The sequence below is a fragment of the Ipomoea nil genome, unplaced genomic scaffold (genome assembly GCF_001879475.1).
Source record: "Ipomoea nil cultivar Tokyo-kokei standard unplaced genomic scaffold, Asagao_1.1 scaffold0982, whole genome shotgun sequence".
Taxonomy (NCBI): Eukaryota; Viridiplantae; Streptophyta; class Magnoliopsida; order Solanales; family Convolvulaceae; genus Ipomoea; species Ipomoea nil.
Window position 1 is genome coordinate 549,008 of NW_017617410.1, and position 23,649 is coordinate 572,656.

At 39.5% G+C, this 23,649-nt stretch overlaps 1 protein-coding gene across 1 annotated transcript; it reads left to right on the forward strand.

Moving 5' to 3' along the window:
- Window positions 1-345: 345 nt before the first annotated feature.
- LOC109179990 (soluble inorganic pyrophosphatase PPA1-like) lies at window positions 346-2,674 on the forward strand. Its single transcript, XM_019329467.1, has 9 exons — window positions 346-455; window positions 767-903; window positions 1,284-1,312; window positions 1,479-1,544; window positions 1,690-1,797; window positions 1,899-1,964; window positions 2,046-2,166; window positions 2,275-2,356; window positions 2,463-2,674. Exons 2-9 carry the CDS (start codon window positions 780-782, stop codon window positions 2,503-2,505), a joined length of 639 nt encoding a protein of 212 aa, XP_019185012.1. The 5' UTR covers window positions 346-455; window positions 767-779; the 3' UTR covers window positions 2,506-2,674.
- The last annotated feature ends 20,975 nt before the right edge of the window (window positions 2,675-23,649 follow it).

The following is a 23,649-nucleotide window of genomic DNA, read 5'->3' on the forward strand; positions in this document are numbered from 1 at the left end:
ATGTATAACATGTGTTAGAATAATGTACATTGTGTGTTAGAATAATGAAACTTCTGGGATAATATAATGTACTTTATGAGTTAGAATAATGTACATTACGTTTTAGAATAGTACATATTATACTTTAGAATAATATGTATTATGAGTTATAAAAATATATGTTGCAGTGATTTGTATGAAAAAAATTATTTAAATTGATGTTATTTTTAGACCGTGATCCACACAAGTCAATAACTATTGGACATTGGTGACAGGATTCCTTAAGATTTGGGTGCTGAGTAGGGAGTACGTGTGTTTACGCGTGAGAACGTGGTTACTTGTCTGCTCCCCCTGGCGGCCTGGCACCCACCTCCCACCTCTTTTTATATAGTAAACGACACCGAATTGATCTCGCAGTTGCATTTCTACCTTGACCTACTTTCACCACCTGTTACGCCATTTTCGTTGAAAACAAGGTCAATTACTGCTCCCTTCTCCTATCTCTGCTCTTTTCCTTTTTTCTGTGTTACCTGTTGTTGTTGTTGTTTCCTTAGTTATATTGTTTTAGCATGATTCAAGTCTTAAATTTTTCTCCTAAGTTTTTGTTTTGAATTGTAATATGCTCAAAAACTATAAATATGACATGCTGTAGTGTTCCATTTCCATCTTTATATATAGCTCTTCTTGGTGAATTGATGTTGTATTTGTATCTGCACAAGATTGCAGCTTCGGTTTATATAGAGAAACTTTTTTGTTTAATCCTTGGTGTGTTTTGATTTATTTATAGTAATCAGTGAAACATGAGCCAATCCAATGAAGTTGCTGCATTTCCACAAAAGCGGACTCCTCGTCTGAATGAGAGGATCCTCTCTTCTATGTCCAGAAGATCTGTTGCTGCTCATCCTTGGCACGATCTTGAGATAGGTGATGATTCTTCTCCTCCAGGACTATTTTATTCTGCTTAAATTTGATGTTTGTTGGGCGGAGGCCTGTAAAGGGCCAAGTCCACTAGGGGATTGAAGGGACTCAGTCCAGCCGTCTGTCCTCTTGAAAATGTGATGGCTGTCTATAAGAAAATAAAAAGTACGACTTATAACTTTTGGTACAGTGGTAAGGGCTTGATCTTAATAAGATATATTAGAGCCAGGTAAAAAAAAAAAAAAAACTAGTCAGGGGAGGAGAATCAATTGGTGGCTAGGGGATTCTTGGGCGGAGCCCAATAAAGGGTCAAGTCTAAAAAATGTGATGGCAATTTATAAGTATCCTAACAATGTTTCCATTAATTATTTTTGTTTTATTTGTAGGAGCTGAAGCACCAAAAACTTTCAATGTTGTAAGTAGTGTTTCTGCTTTTATGTGGACTGGATTTCCACCTATTTTCTTGATTGATGATTGGCAGATTTCTTCCATTACTAAGCTTAAGATGATGAAGATGATATTATGACTAGATTATACCTTGTGCTGCATTGATTTGTGACTTTGTGCTGCATTTTTTACAGGTTATTGAGATTACAAAAGGGAGCAAAGTCAAATATGAACTTGACAAGAAAACTGGTCTGATTAAGGTAGGATAGTGCATTATCTGATATCTGCATCTCAGTTGAATATACACATGTTTTATGCATATGACAACTTCATTAAAACAGATCAAAGTGTTTGAATGAGTCACTGGTCCTCTCATACTATAATTTTTCGACGGATTACTTGCAGGTTGATCGTATCTTGTATTCATCAGTGGTTTATCCTCACAATTATGGATTCATTCCTAGAACGCTATGTGAAGATAATGATCCAATGGATGTGTTAGTCCTTATGCAGGTTATTGAAGTTTCAGCTTTGGTTTAATGAATGTTGAATGTTGCAGTTTTGAGTTAGATTAATGAATGTGGATAGGCTAAACAGATTGACATTTTATACAGGAGCCTGTTCTTCCTGGTTGTTTTCTCCGAGCTAGGGCCATAGGGCTAATGCCAATGATTGATCAGGTTCTTTTCATCCCTAAGCATTAAACCTTCCAATCATGTAATGGTGAATATTAATGCGGAAAACTTTGATGATTGTTATAGGGCGAGAAGGATGATAAAATTATAGCAGTATGTGCAGATGACCCTGAATATCGCCATTACACTGATATCAGCCAGCTACCCCCTCACCGTTTAGCTGAAATCCGTCGTTTCTTTGAAGATTGTATGCTCTTCTCTATAATCTATAGCAATTTGTATTGAACCGTGAAGGCATGAACACCTTTCTTACTTGTAGAATAACAACATTTTCTTGAATCTGTCTTTTCTTCAGACAAGAAGAACGAGAACAAGGAGGTCGCAGTTAACGAGTTCCTGCCTTCGGATACTGCTTTTGAGGCTATTAAGTACTCCATGTAAGATTTACATATCATCATTATTTGCGGAAATCCATATCAATGTGGGTGTGAGATGATTCAATTCATCTGCAGTGGATTTTGAGTGTTGTGGCATTCTTTGCAGGGACCTCTATGCCGAGTATATTATGCAGACTTTGAGGAAATAGGTTGATGCCTGAAGGTGGCGCAACAGAGCTAATTGTTCTGTTTTTGTTTCAACATCTTACATTATCAGAGCCCATCAACATTTGTAATCTCGACTGTGGTTTTACCTGTGATAATTTTTTTTTTTCGACTGTAATTTACTTGTGATTTTATTTTGCTTGGATGTTGACATGCTTTTTAACATTGCTATGACAATCAACAACATTATACATTTTGCAAATTAAGATACTTCACATTGCTATGACAAATATGGTGATATAGTAATGTGGTAATATATAGTAAACATAGTAAGATTGATAGTTTTTTCTTTTGATTGGGGCTGGTCAATGTCTCTTATCATCTATGCCCAGAAGGCTAGTGGATGAGGTAACCATGCCGTTGATAACAAATCAAATTTTTTAAATTTTTATTGGGTTGATTGAGATGCAATTTTCATTTATAGTAATACAGTTGAAATTACTAGAACCATATTTGCACTATAGTAATGTCACAAATATAGTAATTTAGTCAGCTATAGTTATACAGTTGAAATTACTAGTACCTATTTGCACTATAGTAATGTCACAAATATAGTAATTTAGTCAGCTATTAGTTAGTACTTTGTCCTAATGAATTATTACCCCCACACATATTAATATGGCATATATATATATATATGGTAATAGAAAGAATATTAAATGATCCTTTTCTAAAATTAATAATTTATTACTATATCAATAATTAATTACATGTGTAAATTGTTGACATGTTAATTTTTACATTTTTTTTTAAATCTAGATGTATCTCAATACTTTTATTATATATATATATATATATATATGGTAGTAGAAAGAATAATAAATGATCCTTTTCTAAAATTAATAATTTATTACTATATCAATAATTAATTACATGTGTAAATTGTTGACATGTTAATTGTTACATTTAATTTTTTTAAATCTAGATGTATCTCAATACTTATATATATATATATATATATATATATATATATGTATATAGATCCCCCGGACCGGCCACTGCCTGAAAATGATTAATTGTTCTAATTTCACAAGTATCATATTATTTGAATAATTTCATCTCACTCAATACTCCTATATATAAGTATCTAATTGGGTATAAATCAACAGCATCAGTCCATGTGATTTTGGGCCTTTCGACATTATATATGTACTTGCTTCTCCGTGGCGCGTGGTAAGCATTGTGGTTTAATTGTACTTTATGAAAATAATGACTTTATTATTTTTTTTTTTTACAAAGGGAGGGGATACCCGTACAAACTACGCCTACAACTTGGCTCAAAACTTAAATCTCCCACATAAGGGAGCAATTCAATACCAGTGGACCATAAGCCACTTTATGAAAATAATGACTTTACACTAATAAATACTCCGTAAATCCGGCGCGTGGTAAGCATTGTGGTTTAATTGTACTTTATGAAAATAATGACTTTACACTAATAAATACTCCGTAAATCCGTAATAATATATTCCAGTCGTTATATCATAGACCGCGGTGCATGCACATTGCGGTAAAAAACGGCGCCGTTTCTTTAAATAAAGAAATGGTCCGCCGTTATAGTTAACGGAGTCCGCTTGTTTGGTGTATTAAATATCAACTGACACTACAGTATATTTAAACCGACACTGCATTTATATCAAAATGATACTGTAGTTATAGTGAAATGAAACTGCAGTTTATATAAAATGAAACTGAATAACATTTCACATATTTGAGTGTATATTGTACAATGAAGCTGTAATTACATCAAAATGATCATGTAGTTGTGTTTTAATGAAATTATAATGTGTATAAAATAAAATTAAATAACATTTTCACATATTTGAGTCTATAAATATCGAATGAAACTATAGTTATATCGAAATGAAACTGTAGTTGTGTTGAGCTGAAACTGCAGTGTATACAAAATGACAGTGAATAATAGGATTACTTTTTGCGAAAAGGTGCGAAACGGCGGAAAACAAACACCGTTTCTTTTCATTTAAAAAAGGACGTGCGGTGCATGATTGATCATGCACCATGGTGCATGATATAATTTGCCAATATATTCCGTAGGCAAGTCATCGCTTTTGGGTAAATTATATCGTGCACCTGCATAATCGATTATGCACCGCGCGTCAAAACGACGTCGTTTTATTTAATGAAAAGAAACGTCATCTGTTTCGCGTTGTTCTGCGTCATTCCGCAAAAAGTAACTCTGTTATTCAGTTTCATTTTGTATACACTATAGTTCCATTTCGATATATAACTACAGTTTCATTTCGATATAACTACAGTTTCATTTCAATATAACTACAGTCTCATTCGATATTATAACACCCAAATATGTGAAAATGTTATTTAATTTTATTTTATATATACACCATAGTTTCATTAAAACACAACTACATGATCATTTCGATATAACTACTGCTTCATTACATAATATACACTTAAAAATGTGAAATGTTATTCAGTTTCATTTTATATACACTGCAGTTTCATTTCAACACACCTACAGTTTCATTTCAATTCAATTGCAGTTTCAGTTGATAATATAAAAATAATATGTGAGGCAGTGTCAGTTTAGATACACTATGTTTTCATTTCAACACAACTATAGTTTCACTTCAATTGAATTGCAGTTTCAGTTGATAATATATAAAATAATACGGCAGTATCGGTTTAAATACACTGTAGTGTCAGTTGATAATTAATACACCAAATATGCCTACTCCGTTAACTATAACGGCGCGCCCTTTGTTTTACTTAAAGAAACGACGCCGTTTTGACCGCGTTGCACGTGCACCGCGGTCTACGATATAATGACTTTCGCTTTTGTCTTGAAGAAGAGAAAAAAAAACTTGTTTCAGTTTTACAGGCAAATTATGCTGTGAAAACGTGCCCATCGTGCAAGGTGGGCACCGTTGTAGATTCATAATTTTTATACTGTAGATTCATAATTTTTATACTGTAGATTCATAAAATCTATACTGTAAATTCATAATTTCCAAATCGTAGATTCATAATTTAAATACAGTAGATTCATAATTTAAAAACAGTAGATTCATAATTTCTGTACTGCAGATTCATAATATCTGTACTGTAGATTCATAATTTCTAAACTGTATAGTTATCAAATTATGAACATATAGTTCTGTGATTTGTGAATACAAAATTCAACAATTGGATATATGAACATCGAAAATTATGAACATATAGCTCTATTACATGAATTTACGGTTTAGAAATTATGAATCAACAGTATAGACATTATGAATCTATAACCGTGCCCACCTTGCAGCATAACGCTCCCAGTTTTACATCTGCAAAAATTACAAAGACCCAATAACGCCTCTCCTAAGGCTCGAACTCACAACCTCCCATATGAGAGTCTAACCCGAGTGCCATTAAACCACAAAATCTTGGCATATATATATATATATATATATATATATATATATATATATATATGTATGTATGTATGTATGTATGTATGTATGTATGTATGTATGTATGTATGTATGTATGTATGTATGTATGTATGTATTATGTATATATGTATGTATGTATGTATGTATATAGAGTAATATTTTAGTAATTATCATCAATTTCAATATAAAAATTTGAACACTTAAGTATACCATTTTTAATAAGTAAATGTGTAAACATGATAAATTTTATAAAATCAATGAAAAAGCTAAATTTTAAATTTAAACCATAAATGCTAGATCTTAAACACTAAAAAGTGAACAACTAAACTAAATAAAATCAATAACTAAGTCATAGAATATAAAATCGAAACCCTAAGTGCAATATTGTAATGCACTTTCGCATTTTTGCAAGTGCAATATTTTAATGCTAAATATGTAAAATTTTAATACTAAATGTGCAAACCTGAAAAAGTGTGATAGTTACATATTTTCTGTTAAAGTTTGCATAGTAAAGTTGGTGATAATTAGGAAAATAATGTCACTGCTTTTTTTTATTATTTAAATTTGACATTATTCGTCCAATTTTTCCAAATGTAAGGCTGAAATTGGTTCTTATTTCACTCTTAAGGACTTGTTCTCATTTGATCCAATACATACATACATACATACAGAAGGGCGGTCTCCGGGTTGGAGGGGTAAATAGTTTGGAGTCTTCAAGGAGCCGCCCGGAGGATATTGGCGAAGAAACATGCATGTATGTCTTAGGCCAATAGTCAATTCACTACAACGGGCATAGAAATATGCATATATATATATATATATATATATATATATATATATATATATATATATATATATATGTGTGTGTGTGTGTGTGTGTGTGTGTGTGTGTGTGTGTGTGTGTGTGTGTGTGTGTGTGTGTGTGGCCAATCAAAAGAGGGGGTAAGTATGTCATTTGCCATTGTTTTCAGCTATGGCTTCAACCTTCAATTACATCCCTGTCACGAACTACATCTTCCGGTCGTCCATGCAAAGCCACATCGCTAGAATTGCACCCAGCGACGAGGACAGATCGCGATGCGAGAATTCGCAGCTGGACGCCGATCGCTAAATTGATGTTGGCGATCATCATGCTAGGACCAGGCGACTGCTCTGGAGTATGTCGATCGACCATCGCCGGACTGTAACCTCTTGATCGCTGAATTTGGCAAAGTGTAACCCTTGCTACGTAAGTCGGGCAGAATGTCTCGGACATGAGCGAACGCTTCCTCCACCACTTTTGGAGGTGGCTGACCCACCTCCATAACCGTATCAGAGAGACGAAACTAATGAACAGAATAGATTATCGGATTTGTGACCGTCAGCGAAGTACTGCGCTGTCAAAAATAGCGAAAAGTAAAAATTGTGAAATATCGCCAAAGCGTTCTCCTTGGGCGCGTGCAACGCAAGATTTCTCCCCGGCATCAAAATCTGCCGCTCTCGCCCGTCCACCTTCGTGTGGCGGTCCTTGGATGATTTCTTCACCAACATTTGTCGGAATTGCTTTCTTGATTTCCCAAACGGCGGAGACAAAAGGAAGTGGGTGATGAGGTTTTTTTTTTTTTTTTTTTTTTTTTTTTTTTTTTTCTTTTAATTAGAACTGAAATTGATTGAATTGAAATCAGAGTAACATTGCAGCAATGAAAGCATCGCGGATCACGTTCTCGTTGACGATCTATCTTGAGGATGCCACGAGTCTCCTCGTAGATGAGATCGGAGATACGTTTCACTCCACCACAACGAATGACCGGCTTCGTGATGCCTTGAATGTTGTCACAGAGAGCCTTACGGTGTCGTTTCTCTCCTCCCTTTCCCAAACAATGGCAAATGACATATTTATCCCCTCTTTTGACGGCTTAGACGGAAGGATTTAACGAGAGGATGACAGCAGGTCAGATTTTGCAACTCAGAGGACCATAAATGGTAATTACAAAAGTTAGGGACTATAGGTGGTGAAATCACCAAACCCGAGGGACCTTGTCTGGTATTCACTCATATTTAAAATGTAAATTTGAATAAATATAAACACTACAATTGTAACACCCCCTAAAAACATGCTATATAAAAGCCTTAAACATGCAGATAACTAAACCAAACAACAATCACAGCGGAAGACTGAAAGATAGATAGATAGATATAATATGGAACACGGGGTGCTATGCCACGTTCACCAAAAGGATGAACGCACAGGCAACATCTGCAATGTTTACATCTAAACCCATTGTCTCAAAGTTCTACATCTAAACTGGCACACAGGCCACAAAACGTAAGGGAGAAGCTAAACTAGCAAGTACTAGACCGCGCACTCGCCTAGACATCATATGAAAGAACACAATAAAACATGGGACGACGCCCGGTCAGCGAATAATGCTGGTAACCCACCGATACATGTGAAATAACATACATAGATAAGATATAAGTTGTAAAACCATTTTCGAAACGGAATACATAAGTATATAAGTACAAAACCAAGAGTAATAGTCAACACAAGACTCAAACACTCTCAACAAGAACACGGGAACACATCTCAAGACGACAAAGAACAACACGACACACAAGAACGGCTCAAGGCATGATCTATCATCACACAATAGATCAAAACCCGACATGCACAACGCAAAGGAATAAGACTCACCCACGGCAACACATGCCAAGGCAACACTTGCCTTTGTGACTACACATGTCACAAGAGAAGAACTCACAACAACGGCTACACGAGCTCTCGTGACATCACCCATCACGAGTTGATATGCCTTCCTTATGCCCGGTTCCAACCTTATGGCTACCCCCAACCTTATTTCTTCTTCCAACCATTACCTCCAGGACCCCTGTACAACCAAGTCCAACCTTTTCCCTCCTGGGACCGTCGTCCCCCACCAACGACCACCAACGAGACCACCAATTTCATAGTACACGAGGGTACCGTACACACACACGGCAACACATGCCACCCAAGAATCACGTGAACCTTACACAAAGGTCACAACTCCATAATCACATCATGGCCACCACGAGGACCACTGCAATACCTTGGTGACTAGTGTCCCATACCACTAATCGTGCAATCCAGGTAAAGCCACACACACATCATACCACAATAAGAATCAATCAAGGAATGGGTCACAGCCCAACAACAACAACGATGAATAACACAAGTTATCATCAACCAATAGGAAGGTACAAACAACACACATGTTAGCATTTAAACACCGAACTAGCATGCTTATCAAACGGGTATACCAAACGTAGTTCCGAAGAACACACAAGACTCATCACGGTTCAACGAAACACAATGTTGAACACTTAGCACGATTCAAGACACCAAAGACCTACATGGATACCTACCATATAGTTCTAGACACGCGAAACATCAAGAAGACACTCAAATAGTTCAGCAAAAGAACATCGGGAAGTCAAAAGGCCAAATACTGAATCAAAAGAATCACGGGGAACAAATCCCTCAACAACACCACAGTGTTCCCCGCGGGTGGACCCACGGGTAGGCTCCTACCCGTGGTTCCGTCCGTGGGTACACTACCCACCGGCCCTTGTACCCCGCGTGTAACACCCCGTGTTTCGATCCCTAAAACCAATTAATCATTTAACCAATTACCCAAAAGAAAGAATTAAATCACAATAATTAATTAGGAAAGGCCCACCATAGTCCATGGGCCCTCACCCCTAAAACCCAACCCCATAGCCCTAAAAGGAATAGAATTAGAAAACATATAATATTAGTTTCTAATTAGGACTCCTAAATATATAAATAGGGGACTTAAGAGGCACCTAGAACCCCCACCACAATAATCCCTCACCACACAAGAAGTTCCAAGAATTCCCCTAGGAGAAATCAAGAAAGAAGAAAGCTTCAAGAAAGACCCTTCATAGCCAAGGAATTAATTAAGGCTAAAAGGTAACCCATGTATCAACAAAACCTATTTTCATAGCTATGATTCCCCTCTTAGGATTTCCCCATATTATTGTGTATTGATGATTTGTGATATTATTATTGATGATTGGTGGGATGATTCCATGGGTGATCTTGATGATGAGAGGTTCTTGATGATTATGGTGTTCTTGACGATTATATGACGTTCTTGATAATTATATGGTGTTCTTGATGTTCTTAATGATTATATGAGGTTCTTGATAGTTATATGATATTCCTACCGAATCTTGATTTTGGAAGATGAATTGTGTTCTTGTGATTTAAAAATAATTAGAAGCCTAGGTTATATCGTGGAATTCGTATGGTATTATTCTTGGTATATTGGGTGGGAATTCGCATGATTGGGTGTTGATTATGTTTAGAAAAGCATGATAGGTTATGTGCCATATGTTTCTTGATTTTGATCCGTTAATTGTCTACGTGTGTTATCAATTGCGTTTGAAAGTGTCTAAGCATGGTTTCGGGTTCCACAAAGGTTCCCGGGGCGTTTTTGGTGAAAAAGAGTCAGTGGGGGGTAGGGTACCCGCCACCTACCCGTGGCCTATTTGGGCAACGCCGGCAGCGGGCAGCCGGCGGGCGGGCAGCTGCCCGCCGGGCACCCGCTGCCCGGAACAGTGCCGCCGGTGGGCAGCCGGCGGGTGACCCCTCACCCACCGGCTACCCGCTGGTTTGTACCCCACCTTGGGATTTTGGCTTCCCCGTTTGATGTTCCCCCGACCCCCGTGGTGTCCCAACGGACTCCGTCCATCGTGCCTATGTCTAGTTTGATATTTCGGGTACCGTTCGTAGGTTGTGTGAGTCTTATATATTGCATGCTAGTTGAATTGGTATCCCGTTGACCTAGGTGAAAGAAGCATGAACCCCTTAGGATCATTCTTAGTATGTGAAGGATCACGCATAGGTTTTGTTATACGTTTTCTCCCCCTTCCCAATGTGTTAATGTGGGTTGCATGTGCTTGCTATGTGTTATGTGTGCATGTTACCCCAATTCGGTTGCGATCAGGTTGGTTATTCCTGAGCTGCGGTTCAGAAGCTGGCTGCGGTCAGATTTACACTCTTGGGCTGTGGTCCACCGTTTGGTTGCGATCAAACGTTTCTACATGAGCTGCGGTTCATATTTCCTAGCTGCGGTCAGATGACATACTCTTGGGCTGCGGTCCACTGTTTGGTTGCGATCAAACTATGATGAGCTGCGGTTCATCGGTCGGTTGCGATCGACCCCTTCGTGTTGCGATACGGGGCAGGGTGCTGCGGGGCCATATCAGAGCTATATGCGCTGACCCTCATGTATGGGCATGCGATTGGTCCTGTGGCGCCAACAAAGTGTGCTATGTGATGAAGTATGGATGAGTTGTTGTTATGAGTATCTTGGGGATGAGACTATGAGATTTATACTGGGGATCGTATATATTGGGTTATGATTATTAATTGTGCTTATCTTATCTGTCTTGCCTGCTGTAAACTGTATATGCTTGGTATAACTACTGTCTGTGCTTATCTCTATCTGTTGAGTCTATCCCTGTTTTAAAAGCTTGAGTTCGTAGGATATATCTTCATGTTCAAAATGGTTTTCGTATATCTATATATATATATCTATATGTATTGTATTTCAACGCGTTGGAGTGGGTTACCAGCATCTCTCGCTGAACAGATATATTTGGCTTTCAGGCACAGACGAGTAGATCACTGGAGCGCGCTAGAAGCTTGGGGCATAGCTTAGATAGTTTTCCCTTTCGGCCTGCGTGCCATGATTTAGTATTGATACTGATTGAGGTTTTAGAATTTAGCCTGTGCACCCGAGTTCTCTAGCTCGGGTGTGGCATAGCACCCCGTTCTCTTTTTATCGTATTTTGGGATTTAATGAGATTCTATCTTTATTATATAAGTTTTAAAAGTCTTGAAAATCTGGGGTGTTACAGTTGGTATCAGAGCCTAAGTTTGACCCTAGGATAAGACTATTAAGACAGACCTTAGGACATAGACTTGAACTTTAGGTACTTAGGAACATAGGATTCGGGAATCATAGGACGCGCGGTGAGATTGTGAAACCTACACATAACCCCCTCACTTAATACCTCTCTGACTTAAAGAAACTCCCTCTTCACTTATCGCATCAAGATAAGAATACAAAATAACATCGACCTATGAACACCAGGATGACACCGAAAAAGAGACAGACAGGAACACCGAAACTCCCCACTCAGGAATACTTGACACAGAATCTACAACGCCTGGCCCAAATTGCCCAGGCACTGAGTACTACCATTCCCCAACCTTTACCAACAAACGAGAGCTTGGAAATCCACCACCAAGTCTCGGCGCATCAACCGCCCACCTTCTCGGGGAACGAAGACCCCACGGTCCTCGAGGAATGGATCGGAACTTTTGACAAGATATTCCGGGCAACCGAATGCCCAGAAGACCACCAAGTCAGAATAGCCGCCTTCTACTTCAGGCACGAGGCCGATGCCTGGTGGGCCCACGAGGGACCCGCATGTGAACAAAACCACGAATTTAACTGGGAAACCCTAAAAATACGACTACGAGAACAATTCTACCCCAATCATCCAAGAGCCACCATGTATGAAGAGTTCCTCCACCTAAAACAAGGTGCAGCCCCAATCACGGAATACTACCAACAATTCCACCGGCTGGCTCGCCTCATCGCCGAGCTAGTACCCACCGAGAGGATCAAGATCAAGAAGTTCATAACAGGCCTTGATCCCAAACACCAAAAAACCCTGGCCACACAAGAGCCAGGAACCCTCGGGGAAGCCTATGCCAAGGCATCCCAACTACAACAAGTATCAAACCAACCCCGGGAGACACGCCTGGGGTACAAAAGGAAACCTGAAGGGGATCACACAAACCCCACCCGAGGGTCTAAGAACCCCAGGGCCGTCTCACCTCACAAGGTCACAACGCCAACCATTCAGGGAAGGATCCTTACTCTAAGCAAAGCCAGGATCGGAGATAGCAACATAGTCTCCGGAACCTTCCTGGTGCACGCCACCCCCGCCACTATATTATTTGACTCGGGGGCTACCAACTCGTTTATAGCAACCGAGTTTGCCACTCAGCTCGGCCTCAACACCAGCACCAAGGTCCGACTTCAGGTCAAGGTGGCCTCCGACGAAATCATAAAATGTGACCGCATGTACGAGAACATAATGATTACCATCCAAGGGGTGGAATTTCCCACCAACTTAATACAATTCAAATTGGATGGGGTACAAGTGATATTGTGCATGGACTGGCTAGGGAAATTCCAAGCACAAATCCTATGCGGAGAACAAAAGGTGGTCCTACGGGGACCAAATGGTAAGAGGGTATCACACCGCGGGACCCCCCAGGAATCAGGGATCAAATTGGTGAACATGATGAAAATGAAGAAATACCTAAACAAGGGAAGCGAGGCCTTCCTATGCTCGGTCGAGGACCTCAACACCAAAACCCCCGAACCACAAACCATTCTAGTGGTAAACGAATTCACCGACGTCTTTCCGGACGAAATCCCCGGGGCACCCCCAGCCAGAGAAGTCGAGTTCACCATAGACCGCATACCTGGCGCTGCCCCGATCTCTAAACCACCCTACAGGTTGGCACCAAAAGAAATGAAGGAACTGAAAACGCAACTACAGGAATTGCTAGATAAAGGGTACATCCGCCCCAGCACCTCCCCATGGGGGGCACCAGTACTATTTGTTAAAAAGAAGGATGGAAGCATGCGCCTGTGCATCGACTACCTGGAACTTAACCAAGTCACAATAAAGAATAGGTACCCCCTTCCCCGGATCGATGACTTGTTCGACCAACTAAAAGGGGCAGGGGTGTTTTCAAAAATTGACTAAGGTCCGGATATTACCAAATACAAGTGGCCAAACCGGACATTCAGAAAACGGCCTTCCGAACACGTTACGGCCACTATGAATTCACAGTAATGCCCTTCGGACTCACCAACGCACCCGCCATATTCATGGACCTCATGAACCGAGTATTCCGACCACACTTGGATGACTTCGTCATTGTATTCATTGACGACATCCTAGTCTACTCCCGAAACAAGGAAGAACACGAAAGACACCTCCGCACAACCGTGCAAACCCTAAGAGAGCACCAACTGTACGCCAAGTTCTCTAAATGCGAATTCTGGAAAGATAGTGTGGCCTTCCTGGGCCACGTGATAGCCAAGGAAGGAATTAAGGTGGACCCCGCCAAAATCCGTGCCGTTAAGGAATGGACCACACCAAGCTCACTCTCAGAAGTCCGAAGCTTCCTAGGCTTGGCTGGCTACTACAGGAGGTTTGTACCCGACTTCACTAGGATAGCCCAACCCCTCAACAAACAAATGAAAAAGGAAACCCCCTTCCGATGGGACAATGACTGCGTCTCGGCCTTTCAAGAATTGAAGGATAAGCTAACCACGGCACCCGTGCTTGCCATCCCCTCCGGGGAAGAAGGGTTCGAGGTCTTCAGTGACGCGTCCAAAAAGGGATTGGGGTGCGTGCTAATGCAAAAAGGCAGGGTAATAGCATACGCATCCAGGCAACTCAAAACCCACGAAGAGAATTACCCCACCCACGACCTCGAACTAGCCGCTATCGTGTTCGCACTAAAAATTTGGAGTCATTACTTATATGGGGTGCAATGCAAGATTTACACGGACCACAAGAGCCTAAAGTACATCTTCAGTAGAAAGACCTAAACATGAGACAACGAAGGTGGCTAGAACTCATAAAGGACTACGATCTAGACATCCAATACCACGAGGGAAAAGCTAACATTGTGGCAGACTCCCTAAGCAGAAAGACTAACCACTCCCTAAACACCACCTGGATCCTACCGGACCAGCTGTGCAAGGACTTCCAAAGACTAAATTTGGAAATAATAGAGCAAGATCAAATCCACCCCGACGTCCACTTGTTCAACACGCAAATCATACCTACACTCTTCGAAGAAATCAAAATAGGACAACAACAGGATCCGGAACTAGATAAAATCCGTCTCGACCTAACCCAGGGGAAGGAAGGACCCTTCGAAATACACGAAGACGGCAGTCTCCGTTACCAAGGTAGGTGGTGCGTACCCTCAACGCACCCCCACCTGAAACAACAGATCTTGGAGGAAGGGCACAACTCCCCCTACTCAGTTCACCCAGGGGGTGACAAACTATACCAAGATGTGAAAAGGTCGTTTTGGTGGCCCAACATGAAAAAGGAAATCGCAGATTTCGTGGCCAAATGCCTGAATTGCCAAAGGGTGAAGGCCGAACGATGCAAACCCAAGGGACTCGTACAACCCCTTGAGATACCACAAGGAAAGTGGGATTCCATATCCATGGACTTCGTCGGAGGGTTACCCCCAACAAAAACCGGCAAGGATAAAATTTGGGTCATAGTGGACCGACTAACCAAAACGGCGCGATTCATTGCCATGAAGGAAACATGGACAATGACACAACTGGCCCAAGCCTACTTGAGCCGAGTAGTGAAGTACCACGGAGTCCCCCGGAATATCGTGTCCGATAGAGACTCCCGGTTTCTCTCACAATTCTGGAAATCGCTGCAATTAGCCTTAGGGACACAACTAAAACTGAGCACCGCCTTCCACCCCACCACTGACGGCCAAACCGAGAGAACCATTCAGACTCTCGAAGACATGTTAAGAGCCTGTATGTTAGACTTTCAAGGGACATGGGAGGAACACCTAGACCTTATTGAATTCTCATACAACAACAGCTACCACGCAAGCATTCGTATGGCGCCCTACGAAGCTTTATACGGACAAAAGTGTAGAACCCCCTTATGTTGGGAAGACATGGTCGACCCAGTAGCACTAGGGCCCCAATACCTACAAGATACCATAACCAAGGTCAAACACATCCAGGAAAGGATGAAGGCTGCCCAGGACCGCCAGAAGTCCTACGCCGACCTAAGGAGGAAACAAGCCGAATTCAACACCGGGGACAAGGTCTGGTTGAGAATCTCGCCCAAACGGGGGGTGATGAGATTCGGAAGAAAATGGAAACTCAGCCCACGATTTATCGGCCCCTATGAAATCATAGAAAGAGTTGGGACCCTAGCCTATCGCCTCGCTCTACCCGTTGAACTAGAACGAGTACACAACATATTCCACATATCCCAGCTAAAGAAATACGTGCACGACCCAAGTCACGTGCTTCAACCCGAGGTCGTGGACCTCGACGAGTCACTAGTATACGAAGAAAAACCCGTGAGAATCCTGGACACCAAGACAAGAACCACCGACGTCGAGCCATAGAAATGGTGAAAGTCCTCTGGACCAACCATGGGACCGAGGAAGCGACATGGGAACTCAAGGACACAATGAAGGAACGCTACCCCGAACTTTTCACACCAGGTAACTAAGAAGAAGTCACTCGACAAGGACCAAGCTTCGGGGATGAAGCTTCCTGTTAAGGGGGAAGAGTGTAACACCCCGTGTTACGATCCCTAAAACCAATTAATCATTTAACCAATTACCCAAAAGAAAGAATTAAATCACAATAATTAATTAGGAAAGGCCCACCATAGTCCATGGGCCCTCACCCCTAAAACCCAACCCCTAGCCCTAAAAGGAATAGAATTAGCAAGCCTATAATATTAGTTCCTAATTAGGACTCCTAAATATATAAAAAGGGACTTAAGAGGCACCTAGAACCCCCACCACAATAATCCCTCACCACACAAGAAGTTCCAAGAATTCCCCTAGGAGAAATCAAGAAAGAAGAAAGCTTCAAGAAAGACCCTTCATAGCCAAGGAATTAATTAAGGCTAAAAGGTAACCCATGTCTCAACAAAACCTATTTTCATAGCTATGATTCCCCTCTTAGGATTTCCCCATATTATTGTGTATTGATGATTTTTGATATTGTTGGTCCCGATAGGGTGGTGAAAGTCTAGAGAGGGGGGGGGGGGGGTGAATAGACTTTCAAGCTTTTTCGAAATAAATAACTCTTTGATAACTTCAACTCTAAGTAACAAGTAAATAGAGTAAGTTTAAACTGCACAGCGGAATAAGTAGTATGTAAAGAGTTATGCCGAATCAATAATTTAAATACGCATGTAAGATAGGTACAGATGATATTTAAAGTGACAGAGATATTTTGAATATATAAAGGAGAGGGTTCACTCAATATATAATAACAATATTCAAGTTTGTAAATAAATATCGTATCACGTCGACCGTGTAGCGAATGTTACATGCAACACGTCAAACTTGCTTAGAAAGATTCAATATTTAAGCTCGAGAAGTTTGAGTCTCATGCATACGTGAAAACACATTAAACCCGAACGATTAAGATTGACTGTGAATAGTAAACGGGTTAGTCGGATAAGATAGATAGATAAAGCAAATTATGTAAGTGCAGTATGTAAATGAGAGAGGCAATTTATAGTGGTTCGGAAGTGGCGTAATCTTCGTAGTCAACTTTTCTCCTTTCGCGTCTAGGAGAAATTCACTATTTTCCACACACAGTTACAATAGTGAATAAGCGCTACACAAGCACTTCTTCCGGATGTTTTGCACATAGCTATACCCAACTCCAAGTGTCTCGCACACAGCTACACTTAACTCCGAGTATTTCGCACACAGCTATACTGAACGCCAACTAAGTGTCTTGCACACAGCTACACTTAGCAACCACGAGTGTTTTGCACACAGCTACAGTCACTAGAGTATTTTGCACACAGCTATACTCTTTTTACAATTACAAATACAAAGGTAATTGTATCTCTCTCCAACTAGATTTTTGAGACTATTCAGACCAAGTCTCTAAGAATATTTGAGTACTTGCACTTTTAAATTTTCGTGTGTATTGCACTTCTATCTCGTGTCTATCTTGTGCACCTTTTCTTTTTCACCGCTGCTGCACTTGTCTTCAAGTCTTCATGGCTTTTTATAGGCAATCAAATATATCCGTTGGAGTGGGATAATTTGATATTTGAAATTTGAATCTTCATAGCCTGATATTGTTGACAATAGTAGGTCTTCAATTTTGATTTGATTGTCAACTTGCCTGACAAATAATATTTTATCACAACTTGATTTTCTAGTTGTTTCTTAAAATATTATTTTTCTTGTTATTTTGAATATCCAACGTATCTTTGAAATAAATTCATCTGATGGAATTTATTTCTAGGATAAGTTTTTATATTCATGTCTTCATAAATATTTTTCCGTTCTGATCAACTGTCTTTCAGGCAATTTTGGATTCTTGTAGCATGTGGGTAGACTTAGAATAAATTCCTTCGAATTTACCCAATTTCTGATCATCTTGCTTCTTTTCCACATTGTGCTCCTTTGACTTGAACATCGTGCTTCTTTGACTTGAACATTGTGCTTTTCTGATTTGGTCACATTGTGCTCCTTTGGACACATCGTGCTTGTTCACATTGTGCTCCTGTAGAACATTGTGCTCCTTAGCACACATTGTGCTTGTCAGCATCGTGCTCTTTTTAATACATTGTGCTCTTTTGGTAGCATTGTGCTCCTTGGCACATTGTGCTTGTCCGAAAACTTGACTTGTAGAAATAAGTCCATGGGGTGAATCGATCTTGGGTGTGATCGTTTTGAATAACGACTTCTACCATTTCACTGTTAGGCTCATCCAATCATTCTTTGCAATGCCATTCCTTTATGTTTCTTTCTCTGATGAATACTCGTAGGACCAAAATTAATTTCTCAAATTAATTTTGTTCTTCCTATGGTAGATTCCTTTTGACTCGATATTCTGATTTATGATGCTTGTACTCAAAGACCTAAAAACTAAGGGGATCTAAAGTACATTTGGCTCATCAAAACTTACAAAAAATATTCCTATCAATTTTCCCCCTTTTTGATGACGCCAAAACATATACTCAGTCATTTGGCTTGTCTGTTGGTCCCAAAAGAGGTAAGGTGAAAGTCTAGAGGGGCGGGGGGGGGGGGGGGGTGAATAGACTTTCAAACTTTTTCGCACAGCACAACAATTGCTAAGCCAGAGATAAACCAAAACTCTTAACTAGATTGTTAGAGTATGGTGCACAGCGGAAATAAATAAACATAAAGTGTGTGTGAGATTGTGTGAGTAGTATATCTCGTGTAGAGCGAATATGTAAAGAGCGGTAAGTAAAGAAAGCAGTAAAGAACACAAGACAATTATAGTGGTTCGCGAGGTGGTGTAATCCGCCTACTCCACTTGCTCTTATCTCCAAGAGCAATTCACTATATCTACCACTCTTTGATTCCAAGATACAATGAATTTCCGTGATCTAGTGCTTTGATCACAAAGCCCGCACTAATCACGCCCAGTGACACCACACTGCTGCTTCGGGTTTCACGTCGCCGCGCTACTATCCCAGGATTTCACGACTCCGCGTTACTTTCCCCCCGTCTTCCACACTCCGATAGAAACGTATCCCGTGATCTGGTGCTTTGATCACTAAGCCCACACCAATCACGCCCAGTGCCTCCGACACTGCTGCTTCAGATCTCACAGCTCCGTGCTACTTTCCTCCCTTCTCTTGTTTTGCTCCAAAACAAGTGTTGTCTTGCTTCCAACTTCTGAGACTCTGTAGATGATCTTCAATGATGCGCAGGTCTCTTTGATGAAGATAAACACTCTGGAATGATTTCTCTTGATAGCTCTGAGTGTTTTCTCTCTTTGAATATATCAAATAAAGCACTTGATATTTTTGCTCTGCTTTGCTCTGTTTAAGAACTCTCAGAATATTTCTCTTTGAGGCTCTCTGAGTTCTTTTCTTTTCTCACTTCTCACTTGAAGATTTTTGGTATGCTCTGTACCAAATGAGATTTTTGCTCTATGCTCTTTCAAGCTTAATTGCTCTATTCGATCCCTTTTATGGATTCGAATTTTCTCAACTGCTCTATCTCTTTTCAAGTTCGTGTTATGCTCTACTTCTTCAAGTCTTCATATCTTCATCATTTTATAGCTGGTAATGAGAATCTGTCCGTTGGAAAGAGACGCTCTCATTTTTGAAATCTTGTATCTTTTTGTCAGAGATCTTATCTTATCCTCTGCAAAGATGTCAGAAAGGATAAGCTAGCCGTTGTTAGAGCTTCATCTCCATGTAAATGGGTTCTCAAACTTCATCTGATATTTCCTCTGGTTTTACGTTGAGTGGGAATATCTGGGTGTAGAACGGCTTCTCTGATTAGCTCTGAAGTGGTCTTTGTATCTTTGGGATTTAAAAATATTCATCAATTTAATCCCATACTAGTTAAAACTAGTATTTTTCCTTGTGAGAATATTTTCACTGTAAGTTCACCTTCATCTTCTTCATTCTCACGTCTGGGTGTTCTCAGACTTCAAACTGGCTTTGAACTTCCACCCAATTTGAATTTCTCCTTTGTAATTGACACCCAATTTCAATTGGCTTGTAATTGGCACCCAATTTGAATTTCTCCATTGTAATTGGCTCCCTAATTGACTTTGACTTGCAATTGGCTCCCAAATTGCTCCTGGGGCTTTCAATTGCTTCCCAATTTGATTTGTTGACTTTGACTTCGAAATTGGCTCCCAGACTTCTCCTGGTATTGAATTTCATCTCAATTCAATTTGATCTCCATGTCTTCTTTGAATCGGTCCCCAACTTGAAATTGCATCCCATACTCCATGTCTTCTTTGAATCGGTCCTCAACTTGAAATTGCATCCCATACTACAACCTCAATTGGCTCCCAATTTCAATTCTACATTGGCTCCCAATTTCAATTCTACATTGGCTCCCAATTTCAATTGATTTCAATTTCTCTGAAACTGACTCCCAAATTCAATTGCTTCGAAGTAGCTCCCAATTTCAATTGCTATGAAATCGGCTCCCAATTTCAATTCTACATTGGCTCCCAATTTCAATTCTACATTGGCTCCCAATTTCAATTGATTTCAATTTCTCTGAAACTGACTCCCAAATTATATATATATATATATATATATATATATATATATATATATATATATATATATATATATATATATATATATATATATATATATATCAATTTCTCTGAAACTGACTCCCAAATTCAATTGCTTCGAAGTAGCTCCCAATTTCAATTGCTATGAAATCGGCTCCCAAGTGCAATTGCATCTCAATTGCCACCCAAGTGAAATTGTGAAATTGGGCGCCCAACGCTTAAACTAGTTCCTAACTCCATCAGATTAATTTAATTTGGCTTCTCAAATTTTACCTTGTAAAATTGTTAATGGTGAGTTTCAAACTTGAGCCATTTCACATAATATATCAAGCATCATCCACTTCATCCATACAGCTTTTGATTAAATCTCTAATCATATTTGATGTACTCCTTTCTTTCCATAGATGCTTGATCTCCAAGTCAATTTCATGCATTCTTCCAACATTAATTTTCTTCACGAAAATTCTTCTGGGATATCTTCTTTGAGTAGCATTGACGTGAATTATTGTATCATTCATCTTCTTCTTCAATTTGTCATTTTCTCCAGACAAATTCTTGATTTTCGGCTTTATATCTTCTTCTTCTTCTTCTTCTTCTATTTTCATCCATCTTCCTCTGTTTTTCTCTTTTCATAATTAAATAATTTCCCGATCATGGTCTAAGACTCTACTAGACCTATAAAATAAAATTGGGGGATCTACAAATACAAATTTGGCATATCAAAACCATTACACTTTATTCCTAACAATTTCCCCCCTTTTGATAATGCCAAAACCTATACTCAGTCATTGGCTTTAAGTCTTTGAAAAATAATCTTTTTGCTCAATTTTATTTGACAAAGCCAAGATGAGTTTAACAGATGGTTTTCTAGACACAATCAAAAGAAACTTGTGAATTAAATTTTTAGACAAGCTCCTGAACGCATCTTGAATTATTTTTATTTTGATCATCATCATTTTTTAATTTTGTCGTGCGTTTGACATATTTCTTGTCTTTTAATTCACGAAAGTCTAATTACATTAAACAAATGAAATTAAAGACTCAAAATAGACCATGGGAAATATTTATTGATATATTTCGAATTTATGGAGAAAAACGCAACAGAGGTTCGAAAATAGAGAAAATATCAGCTTAAGAGAATTTTCAGATTACCTTCTGGGTTTCTTCACACCAGAGTCTTTCTTCAAAATTTCCTTGACATGTTCTCTGAGCTTGAAGAAATCATCTTTGAACTTTGCATTCTGAAATTTCTTTGTAAGCTGTCCGGCCATGTAGTGTCCATAAGCTTCTTTGATATTGTTGCCCGGAAGAACTCCGTTTTCCCACCATAAGACACATTCTTCGAAGCTTCTTTCTTCTCCAAGATTCATGCCCATATTTCCGGTGAAATCTCTTAGTTCGTACCACATCTCGGTTCTTTTCCTTTTGCCTTCTTCTTCTTTATTTTTCTCCGAGATCCATTGGGCTTGATCGGCTGCAGGTCATTTCTTGATCATGCTTGGTAGATTTTCCTTAGTCCATATTGTTGTTTGAGTGGCGGTACCCTTAGAGCATTCGAACCAGCCACGCTGTTCAGTAACCTTTGATGTACTCGTACCAAGACTAGGATTCGCGAACTGAGCAAAACCAATCTGAGATGGTCCTTGTGAGGATTGTCCGTGGCTTCGGCCTCTACCTTGAGTAGACACTACTGGCTGTTGTTGACTTCCAAGAATAAATTCTTGTTGTTGCAAAGCCATGTGACTGAGAATTTCTTCCCCCCTTTTGGTGTTATCAACCAAAAATGCAAGGGTCTTAAAATCTCGATCTTGATTTGCCTTCACAGTTTCAACACTGTTGTGTGTTTCAATGGAAACGGTTTGCACGTTGTCAAGCTTGTTTGTTGTAACTGCGAGTTCAGCTTCAAGTTTGTTGATTCGGCTTTCTTGATCTTGAATCGCTTTGATTTGTCTCAAGTGACGTTCGTTGTTAATCTTTTCAGCTGCTTCACGTTCCTTCTTCATGAGCTGAATCACTTCAATTAAGCCTTTTGTCAATTCTCCTTTCAAAATTCTTTCTACTTTGTCAATCTGGGTCTTCAAAATATTTTGATGCTCCATTAATTCCTTCAGATTGACTCGTGTATCCGTGTGTTGTTGATCCATCTTTTGATTTTGTTCAACCAACTTTTCTCCAATTGTTTGACAAACAATATCACTGGATTCGGCTACTTTGGCAAATAAGGATGAAAATATGCCATCATCTTGATCATTCATCTGCACAAAGTTTTGAGGGGATCCGAATGGACTTTTATTCGGATCTGTGAGAACAACTGTATCAATAAGTTGCATCCCTTCTTCTTCAGGTGATTCGGCTTCTTGATTGAGATCACCAACTTGTTCTTCTAGGACTTCTGTTCTCGTGTAATTGTCTGCAAATAATTCTCCATTTTCTAGAACAGGGTCCATGGTAGGCATGGTAGACTCGGTATGGTGTACCGGCAATACACTGGATAAATCCTTTGTGATTTGCAGTCTACTCTTAGTAGCAACTTCTACTGCAACTTCCACTGGTATATCTCTTCTTCTTTCTTCTGACACTTGTTCTCTTATCTCTTCTCGTACTGACACTTCTCATCTTAATTCTTTTCTTTTCTTATCCCTTTTGTAGCCATAATATATATATATTTTTTAATTCCTTTTTATATTTTTATTCATATATTTTTTGTGTGTCTTTTTGGCTACGAAACTTTTGATCTTTTTATATACGTAGGGATTTTTCATTTTGTAGGAGAGAGAGACAGAGAGAAAATAGA